Source organism: Ovis canadensis, chromosome 9 (genome assembly GCF_042477335.2).
Source record: "Ovis canadensis isolate MfBH-ARS-UI-01 breed Bighorn chromosome 9, ARS-UI_OviCan_v2, whole genome shotgun sequence".
Taxonomy (NCBI): Eukaryota; Metazoa; Chordata; class Mammalia; order Artiodactyla; family Bovidae; genus Ovis; species Ovis canadensis.
This window is the reverse complement of record NC_091253.1, coordinates 49,252,829-49,276,762: the sequence shown is the minus strand read 5'-3', so window position 1 is coordinate 49,276,762 and position 23,934 is coordinate 49,252,829. Positions and strand designations below refer to the sequence as shown.

The 23,934-nt window shown below is 39.3% G+C and overlaps 1 protein-coding gene across 3 annotated transcripts in view; it reads right to left on the bottom strand.

The window, feature by feature from the left end:
- RAB2A (RAB2A, member RAS oncogene family) overlaps positions 1 to 23,934 on the bottom strand; it is a 65,460-nt gene that overhangs the window by 25,075 nt on the left and 16,451 nt on the right. For all 3 annotated transcript variants that reach the window (XM_069600080.1, XM_069600081.1, XM_069600082.1), the window contains 2 exons: positions 15,228 to 15,299; positions 6,757 to 6,824 (listed from right to left, as the gene is read on the bottom strand). In XM_069600080.1, the coding sequence (XP_069456181.1) occupies positions 6,757 to 6,824; positions 15,228 to 15,299 (140 nt within the window). The remainder of the gene's footprint in view (positions 1 to 6,756; positions 6,825 to 15,227; positions 15,300 to 23,934) is intronic.

Here is a 23,934-nt window from a genome sequence, read left to right as displayed (position 1 = left end):
GCACACACCAGACATGCAGAGAAAGCCTGCTGAGTGAAAGAATGAATTCTAATGTCTCAGGCAAATGCACCACACGATTATCACTCCATCCTGATGTCACATCCATACTGATGTCCACCTAAATGAGTGGACATCAGTAGGTCCTAACATACTAAGATTCAGTAAAAAAGAACTCCTCCCAGTGGAAACTAAAGAATGAGACCTTCTTTTGGTAACTTAAAAGTAATTCTGGCACTATGTCTTGCGATAAATTAGATACTGAGAAAGCCATCACATAAAAGGGCTGTAAAAAGAGCCAACTCATTTCACAGAGTTTGAGGTTAAAACACTAGATACTAGCTGGAAGTATGAAACTCCTTACAATTATTTTTATAAAATTTATTGGGACACAGCTTAAAAAAATTCTCTCAAATCCAAGTTCAAAAGGCCAGTCTTACGGGAATTTGCTCTTTAACTGCTGAGCATGGGAAAACTAAGGACTAGATTTTTAACAGATTTACTTCACTGTGAATGATATACACCAAGGAAGGATTACGTGGTAAACAATACAAAAAAGGTAAGTATTTTATGTGTTCAAGACGAAAATCACGTTTAGAGCTCTTCTATCTCCCAAGTCTATACAAAGAGCAAATGTAAAAGTTCTTTAAATCGATCTTGGTGGGATCTTCTGTGGGATGAATTAAAATGAATATAGTTGACCTTTGAACAACATGGTTTTGAACTCTGTGGGTCCACTTATATGCGGAACTTTTTCAATGGAAAATAGTCTGAGGTTGGTTGAATCCACGGACGTGAAAGAACCAGGGATAGGAAGAACCATGGAGAAGAAGGGCCAACTATATATCCAGATTTTTGACTACAGAGGGTTGGCAACCCTAACCCCACACTGTTCAAGGGTTAACCGTACATTGCTACAGGTCATACAGAATAACTCTTATGAGATCAGCACATATCTGTATATCATTCCCATTCCTCCTAAATTGTTTTACAAAGAACAAACATGTTGCAATATGGAAATAATGTATATTATGCATCACTTTATACTAAATCCACTGGATCTGGATCTTGCCATAATTACAAAATCAAACAAAAATTCAAGCAAAAAATGACAACATTCCAAGTGATTGTTATGAACGCAGCTATGCATCTTAAAATCTATGGTTACTCTGTAATAAGCAAAGATCAGTATTCACAAGTTTCTTGAGACCTGATTTGTAGGAACAATATTCCATACTCTGGCCTACTAAACAACTAACTGCAGAAAGCTAGCCCAATGGTTAATTATCTTGATCATATTAAGGCAAAGTAATCTAGTCTTAAAAAAACACTTTAATATAAACCTGTCCAAACTGTGATCAACTGATACTGTTTTAAGTGAAAAGAAAATCAATTTATGATATGTAGATGTTTTTCATCCTCTTCACTCTAAGATGGTGGCTTAAAGAGACTTTAGAAATTTGAAACTTAACAAGATACAGCATTATTTGCAGAAAGGGACTCCTAAAAGCAGCCAAGGATATAAAGATTCCCCCAAATTGGTTTCTCTATGTGCCTTTCTGTTGATAACAATTTTTGTAGTAACCCGTTTGGTAATTTAACTGCTCCTCCTCTTCTGTTACCTCCATTAATATACAACTCTACATGCATCAAGCTAGCGTTCACAAATCCTTACCCTGAATGTAAATCCTAACCTCTTGGGCATCTGATTTCTATTTGTTTCTCTAGAATTTTACATTATTTTTCAATAAAAGTCTTATTCATACAGCCATTTTTTTCCTACTGGTATTCTATCCATATTCTGAATATTCCTGCTTCTGTGCCTCTGTTTTAACTCTTTGTCTGAAAATTTTTCTCTTCTACTTCCCCACTATCTATTCCCTCTGAGGACCAGTCCAAGCTCCATAATCTTCTCACAAAGCTAGGAAGCTTGTCCACCAGAGCCTATACTTAGCCTTTCCCCCTCACAAATCCAAAAACAACTTCATGTGATCATTTGGGTCTAATACTATTGATTAGATAAAATGAACACACTATTCACATGCTTATCTTTTTTCCTCCTTAGATCTCCTTGTCAGATAGCCCAGTTCAGAATCGTGAAGTTTATTTATAGCAGACACTCAAATGTGTCATCTTGAATGATACCAAACAGCCAATAAAGTTAGAAAATTAACATTTGTGAGAATCAATACTACAGTAATACCTTTTAGTTTCATTGTTAGTCATTTATCTAACAACTCTAGCTACATGGAACACAGCTGACAGCCAAAAGAGAAAAAAGGATTTCTAAGTAGCCAACTGAGCTGTCCAGGGCCCAAACATGGAATCTCAGGTACTTTACTCAACTTAAAAATCTAGACCTGTGATCAAGGACTGCTGTTATCAAGGAAAAAGATTCTGAAGTTTACATGCAAGAGTAAGACTTCTGGTTTGGATGACGGCAAGATTAACAAGAATAACAGTAATTTTTAGGCTGTCTTAGTGTCAACAGCCAATGGCACCCCACTCCAGCACTCTTGCTTGGAAAATTCCATGGACGGAGGAGCCTGGTGGTCTGCAGTCCATGGGGTCGCTAAGAGTCGGACACGACTGAGCGACTTCACTTACACTCTTCAGTTTCATGCATTGAAGGAAATGGCAACCCACTCCGGTGTTCTCACCTGGAGAATCCCAGGGACGGGGGAGCCTGGTGGGCTGCCGTCTATGCGGTCGCATAGTCGAACACAACTGAAGTGACTTAGCAGCAGTAGCAGCAGTGTCAACAGCAAGGATGGAGAAAAAGTCAACCGGGACTATTTAATTCTAGGTTTTTAAAGGGAATTTCATATAGAAACTTAAGAAGATTCTGAGAAGAAAAATAAAGGTTGCAAAGATCTAGGAAAGAAGAGATGTTGAATGGTTTGACAAATTTAAGAATATTTACTTTGAAAAAAAGACTTAAGAGGATGTAACTGCTGACTTCAGATTCTTTTAACATTATCATGTAAGAAAAACAGGAGACCACAGGTGGGAGGTAGACATTAATGTAGAGTGACTTCAAGCAAAGCATTTATGCGAGGCACAACATATGAAAAACACATTAAAGAATAAATAAGTAGTTTAGTTCACACTACAGTAAAGGATTTGGGTTGCACAAGAATGTTTTATTAGCTAAGGAAGGAAACTGGTTTCTGTAAAACAATCACTTCTGGAAAAGAAGAAAAACTATCAATACAGAAGTAGACAATAATTTCCTTTTGGTTCAGTTCAATTCAGTTCAGTCGCTCAGTCATGTCTGACTTTTTGTGACCCCATGAATCGCAGCACACCAGGGAGTTCACTCAGACTCACGTCCATCAAGTCAGTGATGCCATCCAGCCATCTCATCCTCTGTCGTCCCCTTCTCCTCCCGCCTCCAATCCCTCCCAGAATCAGAATCTTTTCCAGTGAGTCAACTCTTCGCATGAGGTGACCAAAGTACTGGAGTTTCAGCTTCAGCATCATTCCCTCCAAAGAAATCCCAGGGCTGATCTCCTTCAGAATGGACTGGTTGGATCTCCTTGCTGTCCAAGGGACCCTCAAGAGTCTTCTCCAACACCACAGTTCAAAAGCATCAATTCTTTGGCGTTCAGCTTTCTTCACAGTCCAACTCTCACATCCATACATGACCACATGAAAAACCATAGCCTTGACTAGACGGACCTTTGTTGGCAAAGTAATGTCTCTGCTTTTCAATACGCTGTCTAGGTTGGTCATAACTTTTCTTCCAAGGAGTAAGCGTCTTCTAATTTCATGGCTGCAGTCACCATCTGCAGTAATTTTGGAGCCCCCCAAAAAAGTCTGACACTGTTTCTACTGTTTCCCCATCTATTTCCCATGAAGTGAAGAGACCAGATGCCATGATCTTCGTTTTCTGAATGTTGAGCTTTATGCCAACTTTTTCACTCTCCTCTTTCACTTTCATCAAGGGGCTTTTTAGTTCCTCTTCACTTTCTGCCATAAGGGTGGTGTCATCTGCATATCTGAGGTTATGGATATTTCTCCCAACAATTTTGATTCCAGCTTGTGCTTCTTCCAGCCCAGCGTTTCTCATGATGTACTCTGCAGAGAAGCTCAATAAGCAGGCTGACAATATACAGCCTTGACGTACTCCTTTTCCTATTTGGAACCAGTCTGTTGTTTCATGTCCAGTTTTAACTGTTGCTTCCTGACCTGCATATAGATTTCTCAAGAGGCAGGTCAGGTGGTCTGGTATTCCCATCTCTTTCAGAATTTTCCAGTTTATTGTGATCCACACAGTCTAAGGCTTTGGCACAGTCAATAAAGCAGAAATAGATGTTTTTCTGGAACTCTCTTGCTTTTTCCATGATCCAGCAGATGTTGGCAATTTGATCTCTGGTTCCTCTGCCTTTTCTAAAACCAGCTTGAACATCTGGAATTTCACAGTTCAGGTAGTGCTGAAGCCTGGCTTGGAGAATTTTGAGCATTACTTTACTAGCGTGAGATGAGTGCAATTGAGCGGTAGTTTGAGCATTCTTTGGCATTGCCTTTCTTTGGGATTAGAATGAAAACTGACCTTTTCCAGTCCTGTGGCCACTGCTGAGTTTTCCAAATTTGCTGGCATATTGAGTGCAGCACTTTCACAGCATCATCCTTTTGGTTAGAGATCATTAATTAAAATCTCTAGGAAAGAAGGGAGTTTGCATATTTTACTTTTCTCTTTTCTACGCAGTTTTGAAGTCTCGTTGCTTGAGAGAACATAAATCCTGAAAGTTACAAGATGCTACAAGTTGGGGGTGGGGGAAACACTAAGAAATGGTGTATGCATAAATCTGCACTGCAGAAAGAGGAAACAAGGAAGCATAAAAACAGGGTCCCATATATGATTCTGGAACAGAGCAAGGCAGAGATTTAGGGTTTCGCATTTTGGGATGACTGTGTGGTACACAGGAAAGATAAGGAAACCTAGGTCTCGTGACAGCCTTCAGAAATTCGCTCGGCGTTCTTGAGAATCCAGTCTGAGAGACTGAATATTCTCCAAGGTACCTTCCTTCAGTAATGGCTATTAAAGGTGACAGGTGAGACACTGAGACTGCAAGATTAGGAAGAAAAAAAAAAGACCAGGGGCATGCGGCAGTAAAATTCCCTGTATTTTCCATTTCATTTACTAGTTTAGAGACACGCTGTTTGTCATCTTAAACCTTTTGGGTTTTCTCAACTAGGGTTCAGTGAAGAATTAAGTCCTAATTGCCCTAAGGTAGTGGTGCTTACAGTGGGATACTTGGACCCCTGGGAGTCCCCGAGACTCCTGAAGGGCCCATGAGGCCCCCCATTCCCCAACTACCTATTTGTGTGAGGCTGTATTCTCTTCATCAGTTCAGTTCAGTTCAGTTGCTCAGCTGTGTCCGACTCTTTGCGACTCCATGGACTGCAGCATGCCAGGCCTCCCTGTCCACCCTCACCAACTCCCGGAGTTTATTCAAGCTCATGTCCATTGAGTCGGTGATGCCATCCAGTAGCATACTGGGCACCTACCGACCTGGGGAGTTCATATTTCAGTGTCTTATCTTTTTGCCTTTTCATACTGTTCATGGGGTTCTCAAGGCAAGAATACTGAAGTGGCTTCCATTTCCTTCTCCAGTGGACCACATTTTGTCAGACCTCTCTACCATGACCCATCTGTCTTGGGTGGCCCTACATGGCATGGCTCATAGTTTCACTGAGTTATACAAGGCTGTGGTCCATGTGATTAGATTGGTTAGTTTTCTGCGACTGTGGTTTTCAGTCTGTCTGCCCTCTGATGGAGAAGGTTAAGAGGCTTATGGAAGCTTCCTGAGGAGAGAGACTGAGGGGGAAACTGCATCTTGTTCTGATGGGCGGAGCCATTCTCTTCATAGACTTCAAGAAAACAACACACAAAAGACTTGATGCAGAGGGCAACACAGGAATCCAGCTGTCTTCTACTAAGCAGAGTGTAAAGACAATTTTCAAAATGTAACAAAATGACACTCTTCACACTGGAAAATAGCTTTTTGTCTTGGGAAAATGGTCAACTTCCATAAAAATTGCATTGTTTCAGGGTTATTCTATAATCAGTTAATAATGAACTGTTTAATATGTTTCTCAGCTTTAATCTCTAGTGATAGTGATAGTTATAAGCCACATAAGCAAAGGCTCTTTGAGGTCTCTACATATCAAACGTATACAATAAAGTACTTCTCTTTTATGCAGAAGATGGGAAAATAAAGAAAATAGTCATGCAAATAACTTTCCGTGGTTCAGATGAGAAACTGCCATTAAAAACTATGTGACAGGATGCTGAACTGGCATTCAATGAATGTAAACGACAGGACTGGGAGCAAAGTAGCATCAAGTGCTCAGGACTAGATCACACTTTTAGAATAAACTAATAAACTATCAGATCAAGTGACTCTATGGTACTGACATTCATATATTTTAATTCACATGTATACTTTAGACATACTGCTTGTTTTTCTTAAAAACATAGTTTCTGGAGCACTTCTATTTATATCCCATAGCCTGAGAATTTGCTCAAATATGTTCCCCTATACCTGACACCCAGCATACCTCTGTTGAAAATATTGCATGATAAAAATGAATCTTTTCTGTTACCACATTTTATGTCATGGTTGCAGGAACGCTGGTGTCTAACAAACCATAACAGTCATAAGATAACATTAAAACTGAACAAATACACAACAATGTACTTTTACAAAATGACTTTACTGAGGTCATACAAGGTATTTTCGCTATACTTACCGTATCCCATATCTGAAGTTTTATCTGTTTTCCATCAATAGTTATCATTCGAGCACCAAACTCAACACCTGAATAGAACAGAAAGTGTTTTGTTAGGCAAATTAGTGGAAATGTATTTCACATTTAAGGATTTTTTTTAAAAAGGGTATTTCTAGGACATGCTATGCAAAATAATACACAGATTAACAAATACAACTCCCATCCTTAGAAAATGTATAAGTTAAGGCAGAGGTATTCATAAGACATAGGCTAAGAATATAATTTAACACTAAGATATCTGAGTCTTGTGTAGACATCAACTGTGGCCTTCATGTTTTGCAGGCTCAATAATATTAAAAATAACTAGAAATGAGATTCAAGAACCAATTTCTTAAAAACTATTAATGTGGTTTAACAATCACTAAAATGGACAGATGAATTTCAACATCATAGTCTTAGTTCCATCATGGGTTATCAACTAGGAAAGAAATCTGCAAGTTCATTCACTAGAGATGACCACTGTTTAAACATATTTTCAGACATCTCAGCATGAATAAATACACATAGAAGCATACAGTTTTATATAAATGGGAATACATAAATGCTGTCCTGCAATTTGCTTTTCAGTCACTATGTCATAAACATTATTCCATACCACAAAGTACTTTTTCAATTAAAAAATTATATAAAACTATACCATTATTTTTAATGGCCACATAATAGTCCTGTGTGTTATGTATCTTTAGATATACATGCATTTTATTAAGTTGGTACTCTACTGCTACAAATTTTGGTTGTTTTCAAATCTTCACTAAGTAGTTAATGCTGAAATGAATTTTCTGCATATATTTTTCAACTTATGATTATAATTTTTGGCAAATTACAGGAGACAGGATTGCAGGTTAAGGGAATACAAACTTTACACTTATCAGCTTACTACTCTGGCTTTTTTCCTTGAATTTACCATCTTTGAAAATACTCATTCAATCATCAAAACAGGAGGAGGAGAAAAAGAGGGGATAATTTCAGAAGAGCAAACAGCTGTGAAGGAGACTCTGCAAGAAGTCTATCACTTACATTACACCAAATCATTACTGCTTGGAGTGTGTTCTTTCAGTATTTAGATCAGAGTCAGGGTGACGGGGAGACACACATGGTCCCCAGAAACCAGATGTCATCCTGGCAGAAAAACAGCTTTTAGTTGCCCAGGGAAGGGCATACTGCCCAGTGCCAGAATTTCATTTCAGCATCTCCTATAATTCCCCCAACTGTGATCAGGAAGGTGAGATAGAAAGGTGATTTACCCTTTCAGGATATGTAACTTGATTGAGTTTTTATTCTGTATTTTATTATTTTTTCCATACTAGGGGCAAAGTCAATACAAAGAAACTAATGGTATGTTTCTCAGACTCAGAAATACAGGAAAAGCACAGAGAAAAGACCTAGGAGTCAGGATGTACTAGAAAGAAAAATGCAAAACTATACAATTAACCTCATATAAAACCACTACAGTGTTTACACATCTACCTATCTATATGCATATAGTCATATACCGTCTATGCCACAGGGTGGGAGGATACCCAAAACAACAATCCACCAGCTTACTCAGTGACACGAAAATGAGTGGCTGAGGAAAGAAACTAGCGGCTAAGGACGGTACAGGTGCTCTTTGAAATGCCCACTATTTAAAAGGAATGTCCTAAAGTACAAAATTCTACAGATCAGCAAGACAATTGAGAAAATGGAAGCCTTTTCATGAATCTATTGTAGCCACAGAGAGAAATCTCAGTTTTCCTCCCACTGCCATGGGAAGGCTTTTAACCACTATCCAAAAACATCTGCACTGCTCAGTGGGATTCAAGATTTCTTAAATCCAATATGTAACGTCAAATTTGATGAAAAACAACGGCAAATTAGAAACAGACCCTTGACTGACACCATGGATGGGTAGGCAAAGGCAAGCAAGGACCAGCACCCTGAGCAGAGGGATGAAGGTACTCAAACTGACTGGCAAACATTCGGTCCTTTGACGGGAGGATGGCTGTTATGGTTTCTGCTTTCCAGCCTCTTAGGATGCTTCACTCCTGCCCATTTCCAAGTCCATGTTCCCAACCTCTTGTGAATTCTACATTAAACTCCAGACACTTTAATATCCCTAATAATCTAGATACTCTAATAATCCCTTTGCTTAACTTAACCCATAGTTGAGTTTTGGCATATTTAGCCCTTTATTCAAAGTACATACAGAGACTACTGATGCTTAAAAAGTCTTCAAAAATTTTGCCTCTAAAAACACACCTAATTTTAAAACCACGTTATATGAAAATCAAGACTGTTTCTAAAGCAGGAAAATACAGAAAGATTGCCATTTTAACTTCACTTACTGATCCTATTAGTAACAAAACAGACAGAGAACAAAAACAAGAAGCCAAGAAACTAGTTTTAAAAGGCTACTACTATATTATCCAGGAATGAGATAAGAAAAAACTGACAAGCACAGTTGATTACTGAAAAACTATGATTTCTGTTTTCCTATCAAGTGAAACAGAAACAAAGAATTCAAGTTTAGCTTCAAAAACATAACTCTTTCCAATTTACCTTCTCATAACTGGGTTCATCCAGTGCTGGCTTTACCTTTGTATTCTATATGGCAAAAGAAAATGCTGAAAGCTGAAGTGTCCTAGAAATTTTAGAAACAAACAAAAACCCCAAACCTTACACATCTCTGGACTGAAAAAATTTTAAATCGTTTTAGTTAAGTATATATTTGTGTGTGTGTGTGTGTGTGTGTGTATGCTTAAGAAGCTTATTTAGAAAGTTTTCTTTTTTTCTTAATGAGATAAACCATCATCCCCTACGCCCTTGAGCCTCTCTGCCCAGATACATTTTCAATTAACAGCCAATTCTGGCTGCCAGAGAAATTATCTGTGGAGCCAAAGGCCAGGCCTCATTTACCTGACACTGTCAGGGAGTGATGCTTATTTTTTCAGATGTTACTTACTCACTTCCAACCTTCCAGGACAAAACACTCTGAGCGTAAATACACACTTTCTAAATTACCTCTGGATCGTGATCATCCTTGTAGAGTAAGTGCTTGCATCCTTGCATAGTAAACATTTATTTAGTATTTAACAATCAATACCAACTAATTGTGTGACCCTGAGCAAGTTACTATCTCTCTTCTGTTTTAGTTTTTCTTATGTGTAAATCATATTAACGATACCCATCTAAAAATTTCTTCAAGATTAAGAGTTATTACATATGTAGAATCTAAGAAATGATACAAATGCACTACAGACACAGAAAACAAACTTATGGTTATCAAAGGAGATGGGGGGTAGACATAAATTAGGAGTCTGGGATAAACACATACACACTACTACATTAAAATAGGTAAACAACAGAGACCTACTATATAGCACAGTACCCAAGATCTTGTAACAACCTATAATGGAAAAGAATCTGAAAAAGAACACATATATGTATATATGTATGACTGATTCACTTTGCTGTACACTTGAAACTAACTTAACATTGTAAATTAGTTATACTTCAATTTAAAATAAAGTTACCACATGCCTTAGTTACCATATACTTACTGCCTGGCACACAGTAAGTATTTTGCATGGATGCATTATTATTTCATACTATACTCCAAGATTTCTAACTAATGATGACACAACCTCATGAGGTGACTGCTGCTGACAGCCCCAGTGAGAAACGGCCCCCTGCCAGAGCCAGGGCACGTGGAGGTGCGGAGGCAGGGTGAGGCTCCTCCCCGCAGATGGCACTGCCAAAGCAGACAGCAGGGCTGGTATCAAGTTAACAGCCATAAGGAGCCTTCCTTAGACCGTCTTGAGAAAAAAAAAGGATGTACTCCTGGAACTTAGAAACTGCAGAAGTTCAAAACAGAGACTGGTGGCAAAGAAGGCTGATACTCCTAGAAACAAAACTATAGATACTAGCAGAAACAAAAGGTATAGATATTAGCTAGGAAAAAACTGACTTACAGATAAGGCCAAAATGTCTACCTAGAACATGCAAAATAATTAAACAGTAATAATGGTGGGAAAAACCTGTTTACAATAGCAACAAAATCCGTAAAATACAAAAATAATGTCAAAGCACAAGACCTTATATAAAACTTTACTTAAAAGCATTTTAAAAGCTGGAATAAAAGAAAACATCTTATGTGTATAAACTGCTAATCTTAATACAGTAAAAGCATAAACTGTCTCCAAACTAGTCCATAAATTTAATATATTTCCTACCAAATTTTAAAAGCCTCACTAAATTTTTTGCAATTTGGCAAACAGACTAAAGTTCAACTGGAGAACAAATATACAAAAATAAGAAAATTCAGAAAATTTTTTAGAAATTTAGAAAATTTTTAGAAAAGGAAAACCGTCAATCACACATTAAGTAACTAGAAAGTGACTGTAAATGCCAGTATGATATTGCCTCATGAAATAGGAAAAAAAAAAAAAAGAGAGAGTCCCCAAACAGGCTGATATATATAGAGATTTAGCACATAACAAAGGCTAAATCAAACAAGAAAGAAAGAATGGCTTATTTAATTAATGATGTGGGGCCACAAGTTATGTAGGGATTAAAGAAAATAATCTACATGACCATATACCAGATGAAGTATAAATTTATAGTATGAGAAGAATATTTTAAAGAATATGTATATAATGCATACACACGAAAGGGGATCCCTTCCTTAGTAAGGCTTGAAAGTCAAAACAAAAAGCATCAATGAATTTGACTAAAGAAAACTAGTAGAAGAGAGGGCAAAGATAAAACCACATAATTCAAAGAAAAGACACAGAAGTGTTTCTTAAACATATTTTTAAAAGTTCAGCCGCACTAAAAACTAAAGAGTTGAAAAGTCAAATAGCGACTTTTCTTCCTCCAGTTCACAAATATTAACGTCATTCACAAGCTGCAGTCAAGGCAAAGGTAAGAACAGGTACTTTAGGACATCTGCGGAGGAAAAGCAAAAATGAGAACAGCTCTGTATGTGTGTTTATAATATATTTAAAAACTCAACAAGGTGATACACATACCAAATTCTTCACAGTGGTTGCTGGAGGGCCAAAGGCAAGTTTACATGGGGAATTTAACTTTCTTTGGATTTTTACAGTGTTTTCATAACAATCACACGGAGAAGGCAATGGCAACCCATTCCAGTGTTCTTGCCTGGAGAATCCCAGGGACGGAGGAGCCTGGTAGGCAGCCGTCTACGGGGTTGCACAGAGTCGAACACGACTGACGCAACTTAGCAACAGCAGCATAACAATCACAACCCGTCAGGAAAGTATCCTTATGTTCTAGGATCAGGAAAATGGTCTTTGTGAGATCTGAACTGGATGCTCAGAAGGTTTTTTAAGCTATCTTCCTAGTTCTCGGCAATGACATTCTAAATAACTTTATCAGAAAACTGAATTCCAAATAAATGAAGAATACTTTTAATTGATCTCTTGTGGGGCACCTGATATGGGAAACAATACCACCTTTTCCCCAAGAGTATACTTTCACTTTCAGCAGTCACTTCTTAGAAGCTGATGGTTTAAAGCGGGGGAGAGAGGAAGCAAGGTGTAATGAACATATAAATGGCCTAGCTTCTGGATCAGGATTTGTCAAACTGTCCACTACAAAGAAGTAAAATAAACATAGTGGGAATGAGTGGGCTATAACTAAGAGGGAGGACAAGGCAGCTGAGGGTGTACACAGGGGTAATTATAATGATGTAACTATAAGGCTTAGAATTAAAGCTGGGTAAGGGGAGAAGTAAGAAAGCAAGAGAGGTGAGAGTACAAAGATGGCAGAATCAATGGATTTTACATCTGATGGGATAAATAAACTTTTAGTGTTAGGAACCAGGTGTGTGAGCTGAAAGGATGGCAGGGGTGGTCAGATAGCCAGTCACATGAATCCAATCCAGAGTAGTTCTAGACTCTGGTGACAGAAAGGTCCTGGGCAGGACTGTGCAGATGAGGAGCTCAGTGGAAGCAGGATCTCAGAAGAAGCGCAAGTAAAGGAAGCCAGGGGCCAGGATGTGTGTGGGCGTGTGCACAGGGTCAACAATATGAAGCCTATTTCCACCTGGGGAATCCACACACATACTCACAAAAGCCACTGATCCAGTGATTCTCAGCCTTTAACGTTCATGTGAATCACCTGGAGACCCTGTTGAGCTGCAAAATGGGAGCCAGTAGATTCTGTAACAACTCCCACACAATGCTGATCCTGCTGGTCTACAGAAACAGCCCCTAAGCCATCCTCTGGATGGCAAGGCTGGAGTCTGGATCCTCAGTGAAATTGTGCCCAGGAAGCTATTATAGATGGCTCTTTGATTCCGGCACAGTTCTCACTGAGATAGCAGTCAAAGGGTAAGGAACATTTTATATAGTCTTCCCTTGCCTTTTATTTCCTCTTTGCTATCAGTTAATAATTCTTCATCACAACCCAACCTTAACCTTGTCACCTTCCTCTATTCATCAAGCAAAAGGCAAGTATGCAGCAGGATCAAGACACTGCCTCATGCCTACTTTACCAATCATTCTACACTCCTCGAAAAAGTATGTACTAAGGACCTTCTAAATGATTTCTGTGTCAGAAAAAGAAATTCTAGTGATGGGTGTCATGAATATAGTAGTTGGCGTCCAACCAGAAAAATAGAAACCATACTTAAGCATTTAAAACAGAGGGGATTTAAAGTACGGAATTGGTTACATTGAAGGAAGGGCTGAGAAACCCAAGGAGCAGAAGGTAACGCAACCCAGAGATCAGTAACAGCCGGAAGTTGCTGCTGTCCCCAAGCCGGGGGGCTGGGGGGCGGGGGCAGAAAGAGAAACCAGGATTTCCTGAGCCCAGGAACCAGACAGCCAGTGACTCTGACAGGCAGGGGCTTGTACTGAAGCCATGGAGGACACACAGTAAACCCTGGCAGAGAGGGGAGAAGACCCTCAGCTTTTTTTGCCTTTCTCCTCTGAATTCCCAGGGCCTCCCATCAGCGAGCCCAGAGGGAAGCCGGCCAGTGCAGTCACATGAGTTACGGTTTGCTGAGAACGCCTCCCGACCTACTTCCCTATCTCTCTCCACAGCAGAGCCTATCCTCTGCCAGCAGCGAGGCTCAGGCCTATCCTCCCTACAGGGTGCGCTTCAGTGAAAAGGAAGACACTTTTGACAGCACCCTATAAAAAAAACAACTGGCTAGCTGTCTCAGGACCTAGTCATGCCTAAGAGGTGGCCTCAAGGTGCAGACCTATTAAAGAACAGATCCTACAAAAAAGGAGCTCACCCAAGTTAAAACGCATCATGAGAACCAGCATGAAAGAGCAACACCTGTCTTACCCATCATTAGCAGATATAATTAAAACTGCCAAGATGAAAATGGAATCTGCATGTTCTTACTATAAGTAGCCAGTAAGGAAAGATGTTTAATATATGCACAAAGTACATTAGGCTTGGGTGAATACCATCAACTGATCAAATAATCTGATTTATAAACTGCATCTTCGACTTGGTACTTTAAAAATACACAGGACATGAGAATCAACTTATTATGACTAGTGAGTTAATGATACCTATAGAAAACAAGCAGACGCTGGCTGAAAACACACACTAAGCTATCAGCTGCAAACTTTAACTAGATTTCCAATTACCTTATTTATACATGGCTGACTAATCTCTATTGCAGCCACAGAAGAAGAAATCTGGATTCTTTAGCTTTCGGGGTGTAATTTTTTAAAACAGATTAAGAACCCTGAAAGAGCACACTTACTTCAAGTTTTTTGTTTTTCACTTAATTTTATACTTTTGCATATTAATGAATAACATCACTAAAAACAACCAGTAGAGCTAACAGTAATAATAGCTAAAATTTGTTGACCATCTCTTACCAGGAACTCTCATTTATTCTTCACAATTGAGGAAACCAAAAAATGCTTGATGGTAGTTTTTCTGGGTTAATAATTACAGGCAGGCCTGGAGCACTTACCACACTGCTAGGCACTGCTTCAATGCATCACATTTATTAACTCACTTACTGTTCACAACGATTTTGTGAGATGGTCCTACTACTTTTCTCATTTTACAGACAAAGAAACTGAGGCATGGAGTGGGGAAGGGGTGTGTCCAGCTAGTGGCAAAGCCCTGATCCGAACTCCAACAAACCGGTCCACAGTCTCTGCTGTTACCCAGCCGTCTTGAGATACACTGTCTCCCAATCTTCTGTTCCATCGTTAAACACAATCAAGATCAAGTATGATTGTCTGCTGCATTCCAACCACTCTTACAGAGTTGTGTAATATTATTTTTACTATAGATAGTTATTTTAAACCCAGTGATGGAGACTAAACTCTGGTACAGCAACAGATCCAGTTTCACTGATTTCTGACTCCTTATTAATGCAATGAGCTCTCTAGCATATTCCATGTCCACTATCCCAAATTTGTGAATGCGTCTCATCTCTTTACAACACTTACCAATAGTAAGGTCATGCACTGGCTGAAACCTCTTGTCTGTAAACTGTAGCAATAAGCATGATTTACCAACACCTGAAAATTAAAAAAAATAAATAAGTAAGAGAAAAATTCACAGAAATTAAGAAATACTTCATAAAAGCACTTGGAAGAGAGACATTCAGGGTTCCCAGTGCTCTGAGAGCAACGTGCCACGCTTTCTCAGTGCTCTACCACTGATCTGAGCGGAAGGTGGTGACCAACCCAAAACAGCCTTTGCATCCTTCATGTTCATTCAGCATTTCACCCTGAAAGATGGGAGTGGCAGGAACTCCCGGAAGACAACCAAGCAGCCTCTACCCCAGGATTCATGCAGGGAAGTGTTCCTGCACTCTTGCTTTTTCTTTAGTAGTGAAAACATTTTAAAAACAGCACTTTCCTCTTTTTACAGTTCATTTTACCTTGGTCTCAGAAAACAAAGAAACAAGAAGCAAGTGTCTGGGATCTGCTTTAGTGGGAAAAGCTGCTTGTTCTACCTTCTGGCTGATTCACTTTGAAAGTGAAAGTCGCTCAGTCGGGTCCAACTCTTTGCAACCCCACAGACTACACATTCCATGGAATTCTCCAGGACAGAATACTGGAGTGAGTGGCCTTTCCCTTTTCCAGGGGATCTTCCCAACCCAGGTCTCCCGCATTACAGGTGGATAGATTCTTTACCAGCTGAGCCACTAGGGAAGCACTGATTCACTTTGGAATCGACTTTAATCTGAATGGTATTCCTTTACTCTTATCATTGAAGTCTTGAATAACTTCCCAATATTCAAATTAAAGGCAAAATTTCTATATATATCCTACTTGCCCTCTGAGAAGAACTGAATATTCATACCACTTCCTACTCATTTTCAGGCCCATAACCTTACAGGAGACCAAATCTGCTTACTTGGTAGCATCGTGCACTTATGAAACACAAAGGCAGTCACCATTCATTCGTCCATTCACTTATTCAAATAGTCTCTGGTGAATGCTAACCATGCACATGGAAAACTGATTCGCTTGCTTCCTTACAGCCTAGCAGAGGGAGAGACATTGAGCAGAACAAATGCCCGAATAATCTGTATGAACTGGAACTTAAAATAATTATAATAACTGCCATCTGAAAGAAGAAAATAAAGTACTATGAGAAGAGTAACAGAAAAGACTTCATTTAGACTGAAGGGCTGAAGAAGGTCTTTCTTAAGTGACACAAACTGAACGGTTCAATGTCTTCTAGGTTATTCACTCAATGAGAGAAGGACAATGAATACCTTGTCACTTGCTACCTGGCTTAAGGCAGAGAGAAGTCACTCAATTTTGCTGAAGTGTCAAAATGAACATAACAAATCAAAGATAAATTCTGTGTGTGTGTAAGTTATATAAGTTCTCTCTGTGTGTGTGTATCTATATATAGTGCTTTTTTTTTTTTTTTAAACTTTTCTTTTAAAAAATGTTTTGGCCTTAAGGGGCAGCACATGAGATCTCAGTTCCCCTTGCGGTGGAAGCATGGATTCTTAACCGCTGGACCACCAGAGAAGCCCCCCATATGGCTGTGTTTTAGGAAGTATTTTATTTGCTTCAAGTTTTTTGAATGTTTTAAGATTCTAGTTAACTGAAAAAAAGATGGAATTTCAAAACATTTGACTTTTTTTCTCTTGTATTCACAATTTCTCTTTTACATTACAAAAGGCACAAACCCATTAGATTTCTAATACCCCTTCAACAGCCTTGCAGGTCTAGGAGAGAAAGGAAAATTATTAAGTGTTAAGGTACAAAATAGGTGAGCAACTGAGATATGAATCTTCCGTTCTGCTTTTAAAAAGAGACTTTATTTTTGGGAGCAGTTTTAGGTTCATAGCGAAACTAAGTGGGAAGTACAGCAAGATCCCACAGCCTCCCTCCCCACGGGAGCACAGCCCCCTTCACTACCAGCCTCCTGCACCAGAGCTGTAACACCTGTCCCAACTGATGAACCTGCCTTGACATACCATCACTCAAAGTCCGCACTTCACATCTGGGTTCTTTCTCGGTGTTCTCCACCCTATGGATTCTGACAAATTATCATGTATCCAGTTACAGTGTCACACAGAACTTTCACTGCCCTAAACATCCCCAGTGCTCTCTCAGTCCTGCCCCCTCACCACTCATCTTCCTGCTCCGTAGTCCCGCCTCTCTCTGACTGTCACATAGCTGGAATCATACGGTATGTAGCTTTTCCAGACTGGCTTCTTTCATTTAGCAATATGCACTTAAGATTCCTCTTTTTTCTTCATTTCTATTTTTAGCATTCAAAATTTCCCCATATGGTAGAGAAAAAAGTTATAATTAGAAATCACAGATTTTATTACTGAGGGACCTCAAGAATCATCTCACAGTCTGGTAATTACTCTAGGGATACAAGAACCTGAAACCCTCTTATCATCTCACAACAGAGTATGGATTGCTCTGCTAATAGCAATACCACTTACTCTGGCCAAGTACTGACCTCACTTTCAAGATACCACATCCTTTCTTCAGGGAATCAAAGTATCTTTCAAAGCAGAGACTATATCCAAGGGCCACTATGGTGTTTCCCAGGCCTCCTTAGTCACCCACCTACTGACCATTTGTCAGGACCAGTTAAGTTTCCAGATAGCTTGTCTTATTCAATATATGTTGACTTCTACTATTTTAATTCTGGATAAAATACTTGGGGGTTCTGGGTCACAATCACGAACACTTTTCCAAATTGCCAAATTGAATTAGCTAGGCTTTTTCTCAGTCCTCAATTTATTTGACCCAGAAACATGATCTATTTGTGCCATAAAATATTTCTGTAAAATTTATCTACCTACAATCTCCTTAAAAATTACCACTTCTGGCTTTTTCAGGCTGTAATCATCTCCTTGGTCCCTTAATTCTGTGACAACTGCTCCTTTTCTTAAATACTGGAGGTTTCACCACCATTTCATCTTTGGTTATCTTTTCTCTTCAGCTGACAGAACTAACCCAGGCCTATAGCCCCAACATATATCTATAAATTAGTGATTGGCGAACACATCTCTCTAGCCACCATCTTAATTAATTTCATTCTCATTATATCCAACTGCCTTCTGAACATGTCCACTTTAACTCTTTCAGGTTGGGAATGCAAACTTGTAAAACCTAATCCATTCTGTTTCATGTTCCTGCCTACCATTCTTCCAACAACTCAAGAGTCACCTTCAGTATTTCTTTATCTCTGGAGTTGGTTCCCAATGGATCACATCAACAAGAAAATCTCTTAATTCCTTTTCTTCCTACAGCTAATGGCTCACCAATCTCATCAGTTTCTTCAGAAATACCTTAAATTCCATGCTTTCCCCTCTTAATCCTCAGTGCTCCATTTCTGGCTCTCAATAAGACATGGTCTTGGCTTCCCTGGTGGCTCAGAGGTTAAGCGTCTGCCTCTAATGTGGGAGACCTGGGTTCAATCCCTGGGTCAGGAAGACCCCCTGGAGAAGGAAATGGCAACCCCCTCCAGTATTCTTGCCTAGAGAATCCCATGGATGGAGGAGCCTGGTGGGCTACAGTCCACGGGGTCGCAAAGAGCTGGACACGACTGAGCGACTTAACTAACTTTCCACCTTCAACCTCTGCCTCAAATCTATTTGTATAAACCTATGAAAATTTTTGCTAAAATGCACATATATAAAATATAAGCCCTCCAAAACAGTAAATGATGTTCTTTGAGAAATTGTTATCCCAACAGATCATATTATCACACCATGGTCTACAGCCTGTGGTTAAGCACAACACATCACCTTCTGTCCTCTGAAATGACACTACATTCTTCCTCTGGCATCTCTTACCCAGGAACTTGTCACTCCTTGGCAACTCTAAACTCATGCTTAGAGATTCCAATGCTTTCTTCACTAAAGCATTCCTGTTCCAAAGATGCTATCAATTCCCATGCAGAGCTAATATGGGGATTAGTTCCTTGGGTTTCCATAGTATTTCCTTTATGCCTCAAAATCCTGGTAAGAATCCTAGCTCTGTCACTTACTAGCTGTAACACGGGGCAAGGAAATTGACCTTCTGAGCTTCAAAATTCTATCTATAAAATTGGGGAAATTCCTATACTTTCTTTGGTGCATTGTTGCAAGAATCAGATGAAATAAATTTAAGAGGGCTCCTGTACAGTAAGAGTTACCTGTGTCCAGTTTACAAACCTTCTCTGAGCTATGTATTTAGGACATGTGCCTTTTTCTATAAGCACAATATACTTTAATAAAAATGAAAACACTGTGATGATCTTTCTGATGCATCAGCTTGACTAGGCCTTCCAATTACTGGGTGCTGCCGTGAAGGCATTTGGTAAGATGTAAGTCCACCCTCAGTTTCATAAGGTCTAAGTTTCATTCTTTTGTATGTGGCTGCCCAGTCTTCCCAACATCATTTAATGAAGACTGTCCTTTCCCCACTGTATATTCTGGGCTCCTTTGTCAAATTAATTGACCACATATGAATGGGTTTACCTCTGGGTTCTTTATTCTGTACCATCGATCTATGTCTGTGCCGATACTAATACCATACTGTTTTGAGTACAACAGCTTTCTAATATAGCTTAAACTCAGGGAGCATGGTGCCTCCAGATTTGTTCTTCTTTCTAAAAACTGCTTTAGCTACTCAACCACTCTTTAATAGAAACTGCTGCACTTAACAGCTGTTAGAGTTTCTACTGTGAAGTCACCTTACCTTCTTCCTTTGCTGCTGCTAAGTCGCTTCAGTTGTGTCCGACTCTGCGCGCACCCACAGACGGCAGCCCACCAGGCTCTGCCGTCCCTGGGATTCTCCAGGCAAGAGCGCTGGAGTGGGTTGCCATTACCTTCTCCAATGCATGAAAGTGAAAAAAGAAAGTGAAGTCGCTCAGTCGTGTCTGACTCTTAGCGACTTCATGGACTGCAGCCCACCAGGCTCCTCCGTCCATGGAATTTTCCAGGCAAGAGCACTGGAGTGGGGTGCCATTGCCTTCTCTGACCTTCTTCCTTTACTCAGGGTCCAATACACTGTTCTCAGTAGGCCTCAGTGTTGTGGTGAGAACTGACTACCTGATTACCACATCAATGCCAAACAATTTTAAGTAACACTCATTAAAATTGTAGATTCCTAAAGCCTCGCCCCAGAGATTCTGATTCAGTCTTTGGTTAGACCCAAGAATCTAATTAATAAACCACCAGCGATGTTTTTAGGCAATGGAGCCTTCTCCACAAGGAGGACTGGTAAAAGTACTAGGTATTCTACTGAAGTTTATTTTTCTAGTCCTAAACCAACTTCTACCAATTTCAAGATAATTTTTAAAAATTGATGATTGCTCCATTTTAAAAATCATAAGACAGTTTAATTTAAAATATGTGGGGGAAGCAAAGATCTAAAGTTTCATCAACTTTTATCCTGAAATCATAGCTACACACTGTCATCTATGATGTTGGGTTCCCAAAAGCAGAACGAACCAGATGTTCTACAAATGAATGACCTGTCTTCATGACTAAAAGTAATGCATTGAAGAACTCTATGTTTTAAAGTCATACCAAAGAACTGACAGACCTCAAACACAGACTATGCAGAGAGGTGGCAATCTGGTGTAAATATTTGTGGCTTATTTTGCAAAGAGAAAATTTTATTCTTCATGTTAACATTCCAAACCAAGAAACCCGTGAAACATGACAGAACAATGAGGTCTGCTCTTTTAAACAGAAAATTAATAAACTCAGCAAGACACATTAAAAAGAACATAAGCTTCATAGTTGGGACACCAGGGTTCATCTGCATTATTTCATAACTTGTAACCTCAGACAAAATTCATTATAGAAACTAAGCTCCATTTCTACATTTGTAAAATGGGAAAAAGAAAAACATGGCATTTCTACTTCAAAGGAATATCATAAGGTTCAAATTCCAAAATTTTGAGTTCTTCATATCCAAAATTTTTAATGAAAACAGTAGAGGATTCTTCAAGATGAATACAGTTGAGAAGCAAAATCTCCAACCAAACTGATCTGACCTTGAGTTCACATTTTTAAATATCTAGTTTCTACAACTGAAGAAAATATTCACAATCTATAATTATCTTTTAAATAAAATGACTTCAGAGTTGTTTTCATGCTGCTGGTTTCCCACACATCATCCCCCTCACATCTGAGACAGCAATCCTTTCATTTACTGCTATTAGATACTGATCTGATGCTGACTGGAGTGGGTTAAAGAGACATGTCTAAGTCCCAACTGCTGGAACTTCTGAATGTGACCTAACTTGGAAAAAGATCTGTTCAGGTATAATTAAGGATTCTGAGATGTGATCAGCCTGCATTCAGGTTGGGCCTAATTCCAGTGATAAATGGATACGCAGGGGAGAAGGCTGTCTGAAGACAAAGGAGGAGACTGGACTTGTGCTGCCACAAACCCAGGAGCCCCTGGAGCCACCAGAAGCTGGAAGAGCAGCAAGGATTTTCCTTGGCGCCTTCAGAGGGAGCACAGCCCTGCCCACCCCTAGATTTTGGACTGCTGGCCTCCAGAACTGTGAGGGAATAGGTTTTTGTTGTTTTGAGCTCTGAGACAAGTTTCTTAAAATGCTTAAGTAGCACAAGAAACCCTATAAAAATGCACTCGTGAGGAGCAATTTTTCCTTCCTCCCCCTCCTTGGACTCCTTGGTCTCTCAGTCTTGTTGACTCCATCTCCAATGATTCCTACTGTGGTCAGTAAAAAATAAAGAGACTCAAACACCAGAAATATTAAAATAAGGGAAGAGGCAACAGGAAAGACAGAGCATTTACTTGAGAAACCTCTCAGTGAAGGCTAAGGGGGCAGGGAGGAAGACACTCTGGACCCTTCTATGAAATGGCCAAGCCATCTCCATCTCCAGAGCTCTGATGGACTCTACCAGTACTGCCAGACCAGCAACCCCTAAGGACAGGAACACATCTAATTCACTTTTGAAATTCTTCTCAGAAATGTGCTTTACATTTGGTAAACTTTTACCATTGCAGCCTCCTGTATTTCAATGTACACCACCAATTTAAGAGAGAAACACTGGACTATATTTGGATCCCACATGCGACAACGGTAGAAAAAGTTGTTTCAGGTCTCAAGGCCTTGTTTGCTTATCATATCACGGTAATCATACATTCACTTTACTCAGAAAGCTACTGCAAGGAATAAAAGAAATGGCACGTAAAGAATAAAGGTAACAAACACATCTATGCTTCCTTCCCTTTCCTGGCACAAATTCAGACTAACACTTCATTGCACGCTGCAGCCATAGTGCTCTCTACACACTTCATTAAGCACCTCTTGTATCATACTTCTATTATCAATTCACACATCTACCTGCCTCCCTTAGGAGCAATAACATTCTGCATTTAGAAAACCACTCTGCTCTGTGGCCTGGCTTAGAATTAATAGATGCTCAGTGAATGCAGAATTTATGTCCTGAATGCGCGCTGAAAAGATCAAACAGTGACATACTCGCATTTTCTATATAATGACAAACAAGTCTACATTTTAAGAAGTCAATTTCTCAAAAAAATTTTTATTCCCAACAGTGGCTTTTTCAGGTAGAAAAATGATGTTGGAGAATGAAATCATGACCACGTGACATTAAGAACTGTGTCTCTGACACTATCCACCCCTGATTTAAGTGTAATTTCCCTCTGAAAATGTGAGGTCTCCAGGGAGTGTTCCTTCCTCCCACACTCTGCCTCTGTCTTAGGGACAGTGGCTGGGCCCTCCACCTGCTGTTCTGTATTCTTTAGAATTCTCTTAGTCCACTTCCCCATTACTCTAACCCCACATTAAAGTCAGTGGTTCTTTATACCAGACTTCCCCTGTTCAAAATTCTGTTTGTAATTTCCATCTCCTTCGGACTCTTAGAATTAGTATGATTAATACATCCTTCATCAGAAGAAAATTTTAATTTGGTGAAGCTGAGGGTTTTTTAATATAAGCTGAGTTTAGATATTCTTAAGAAAGACCTAGCTTGTGCAATATTTTCATGAAAACAAAGCTAGGTGCAATTTATAACTTTTTAAAACTTAAAAAATAAAATGGAGCACTAGCTAATTTACATAGAGAATAAATGACAGATTATTAAATTTAATAGCAAGTAACAGAGCAGAAATGTGGTTAAAAATAGCATCCCTTTCCTTTTTCTCCTCCCACTCTTGGGATTTTCTCGAACTAGTTTGTTTTAATGGTGGAAAATGGCTTAGAGTGAGAAGAATCAGAATGAAGGAAACTGAAGTATACCTCTCAGAATCTTAGAAAGTCACAGTATGTTGGAAGCAAAGGGGCCCTCTGTGCAATGTTCTCTAAATAGTAGGTTGTAACCAGTGAAATCAATTTACTGGATTACAACTAGCATTTAAAAAATGAACTAGAACAAAATAGCAAATACTAGACTGCAGGGACTCAATAAAGATAGGACAAGTGCTATATGCAAGCTACTGCCATACACACACACACACACATATGCACTTACATACATATTTAAACCCTGGGCTGCAACGTAAGATGTACCTCTTATTGTGCTGATAAGACACAAATTTGGAAATTATTCTCCAGCATCTCATCCAATCACACACCCAGGCAAAGAACCCATCCACAACATTTATGCTAGGATTCACAGCAAACAAAGCAGCTGAAGAATCTAGAACACTTCTGTTCTCTTTTAATGAATATTTA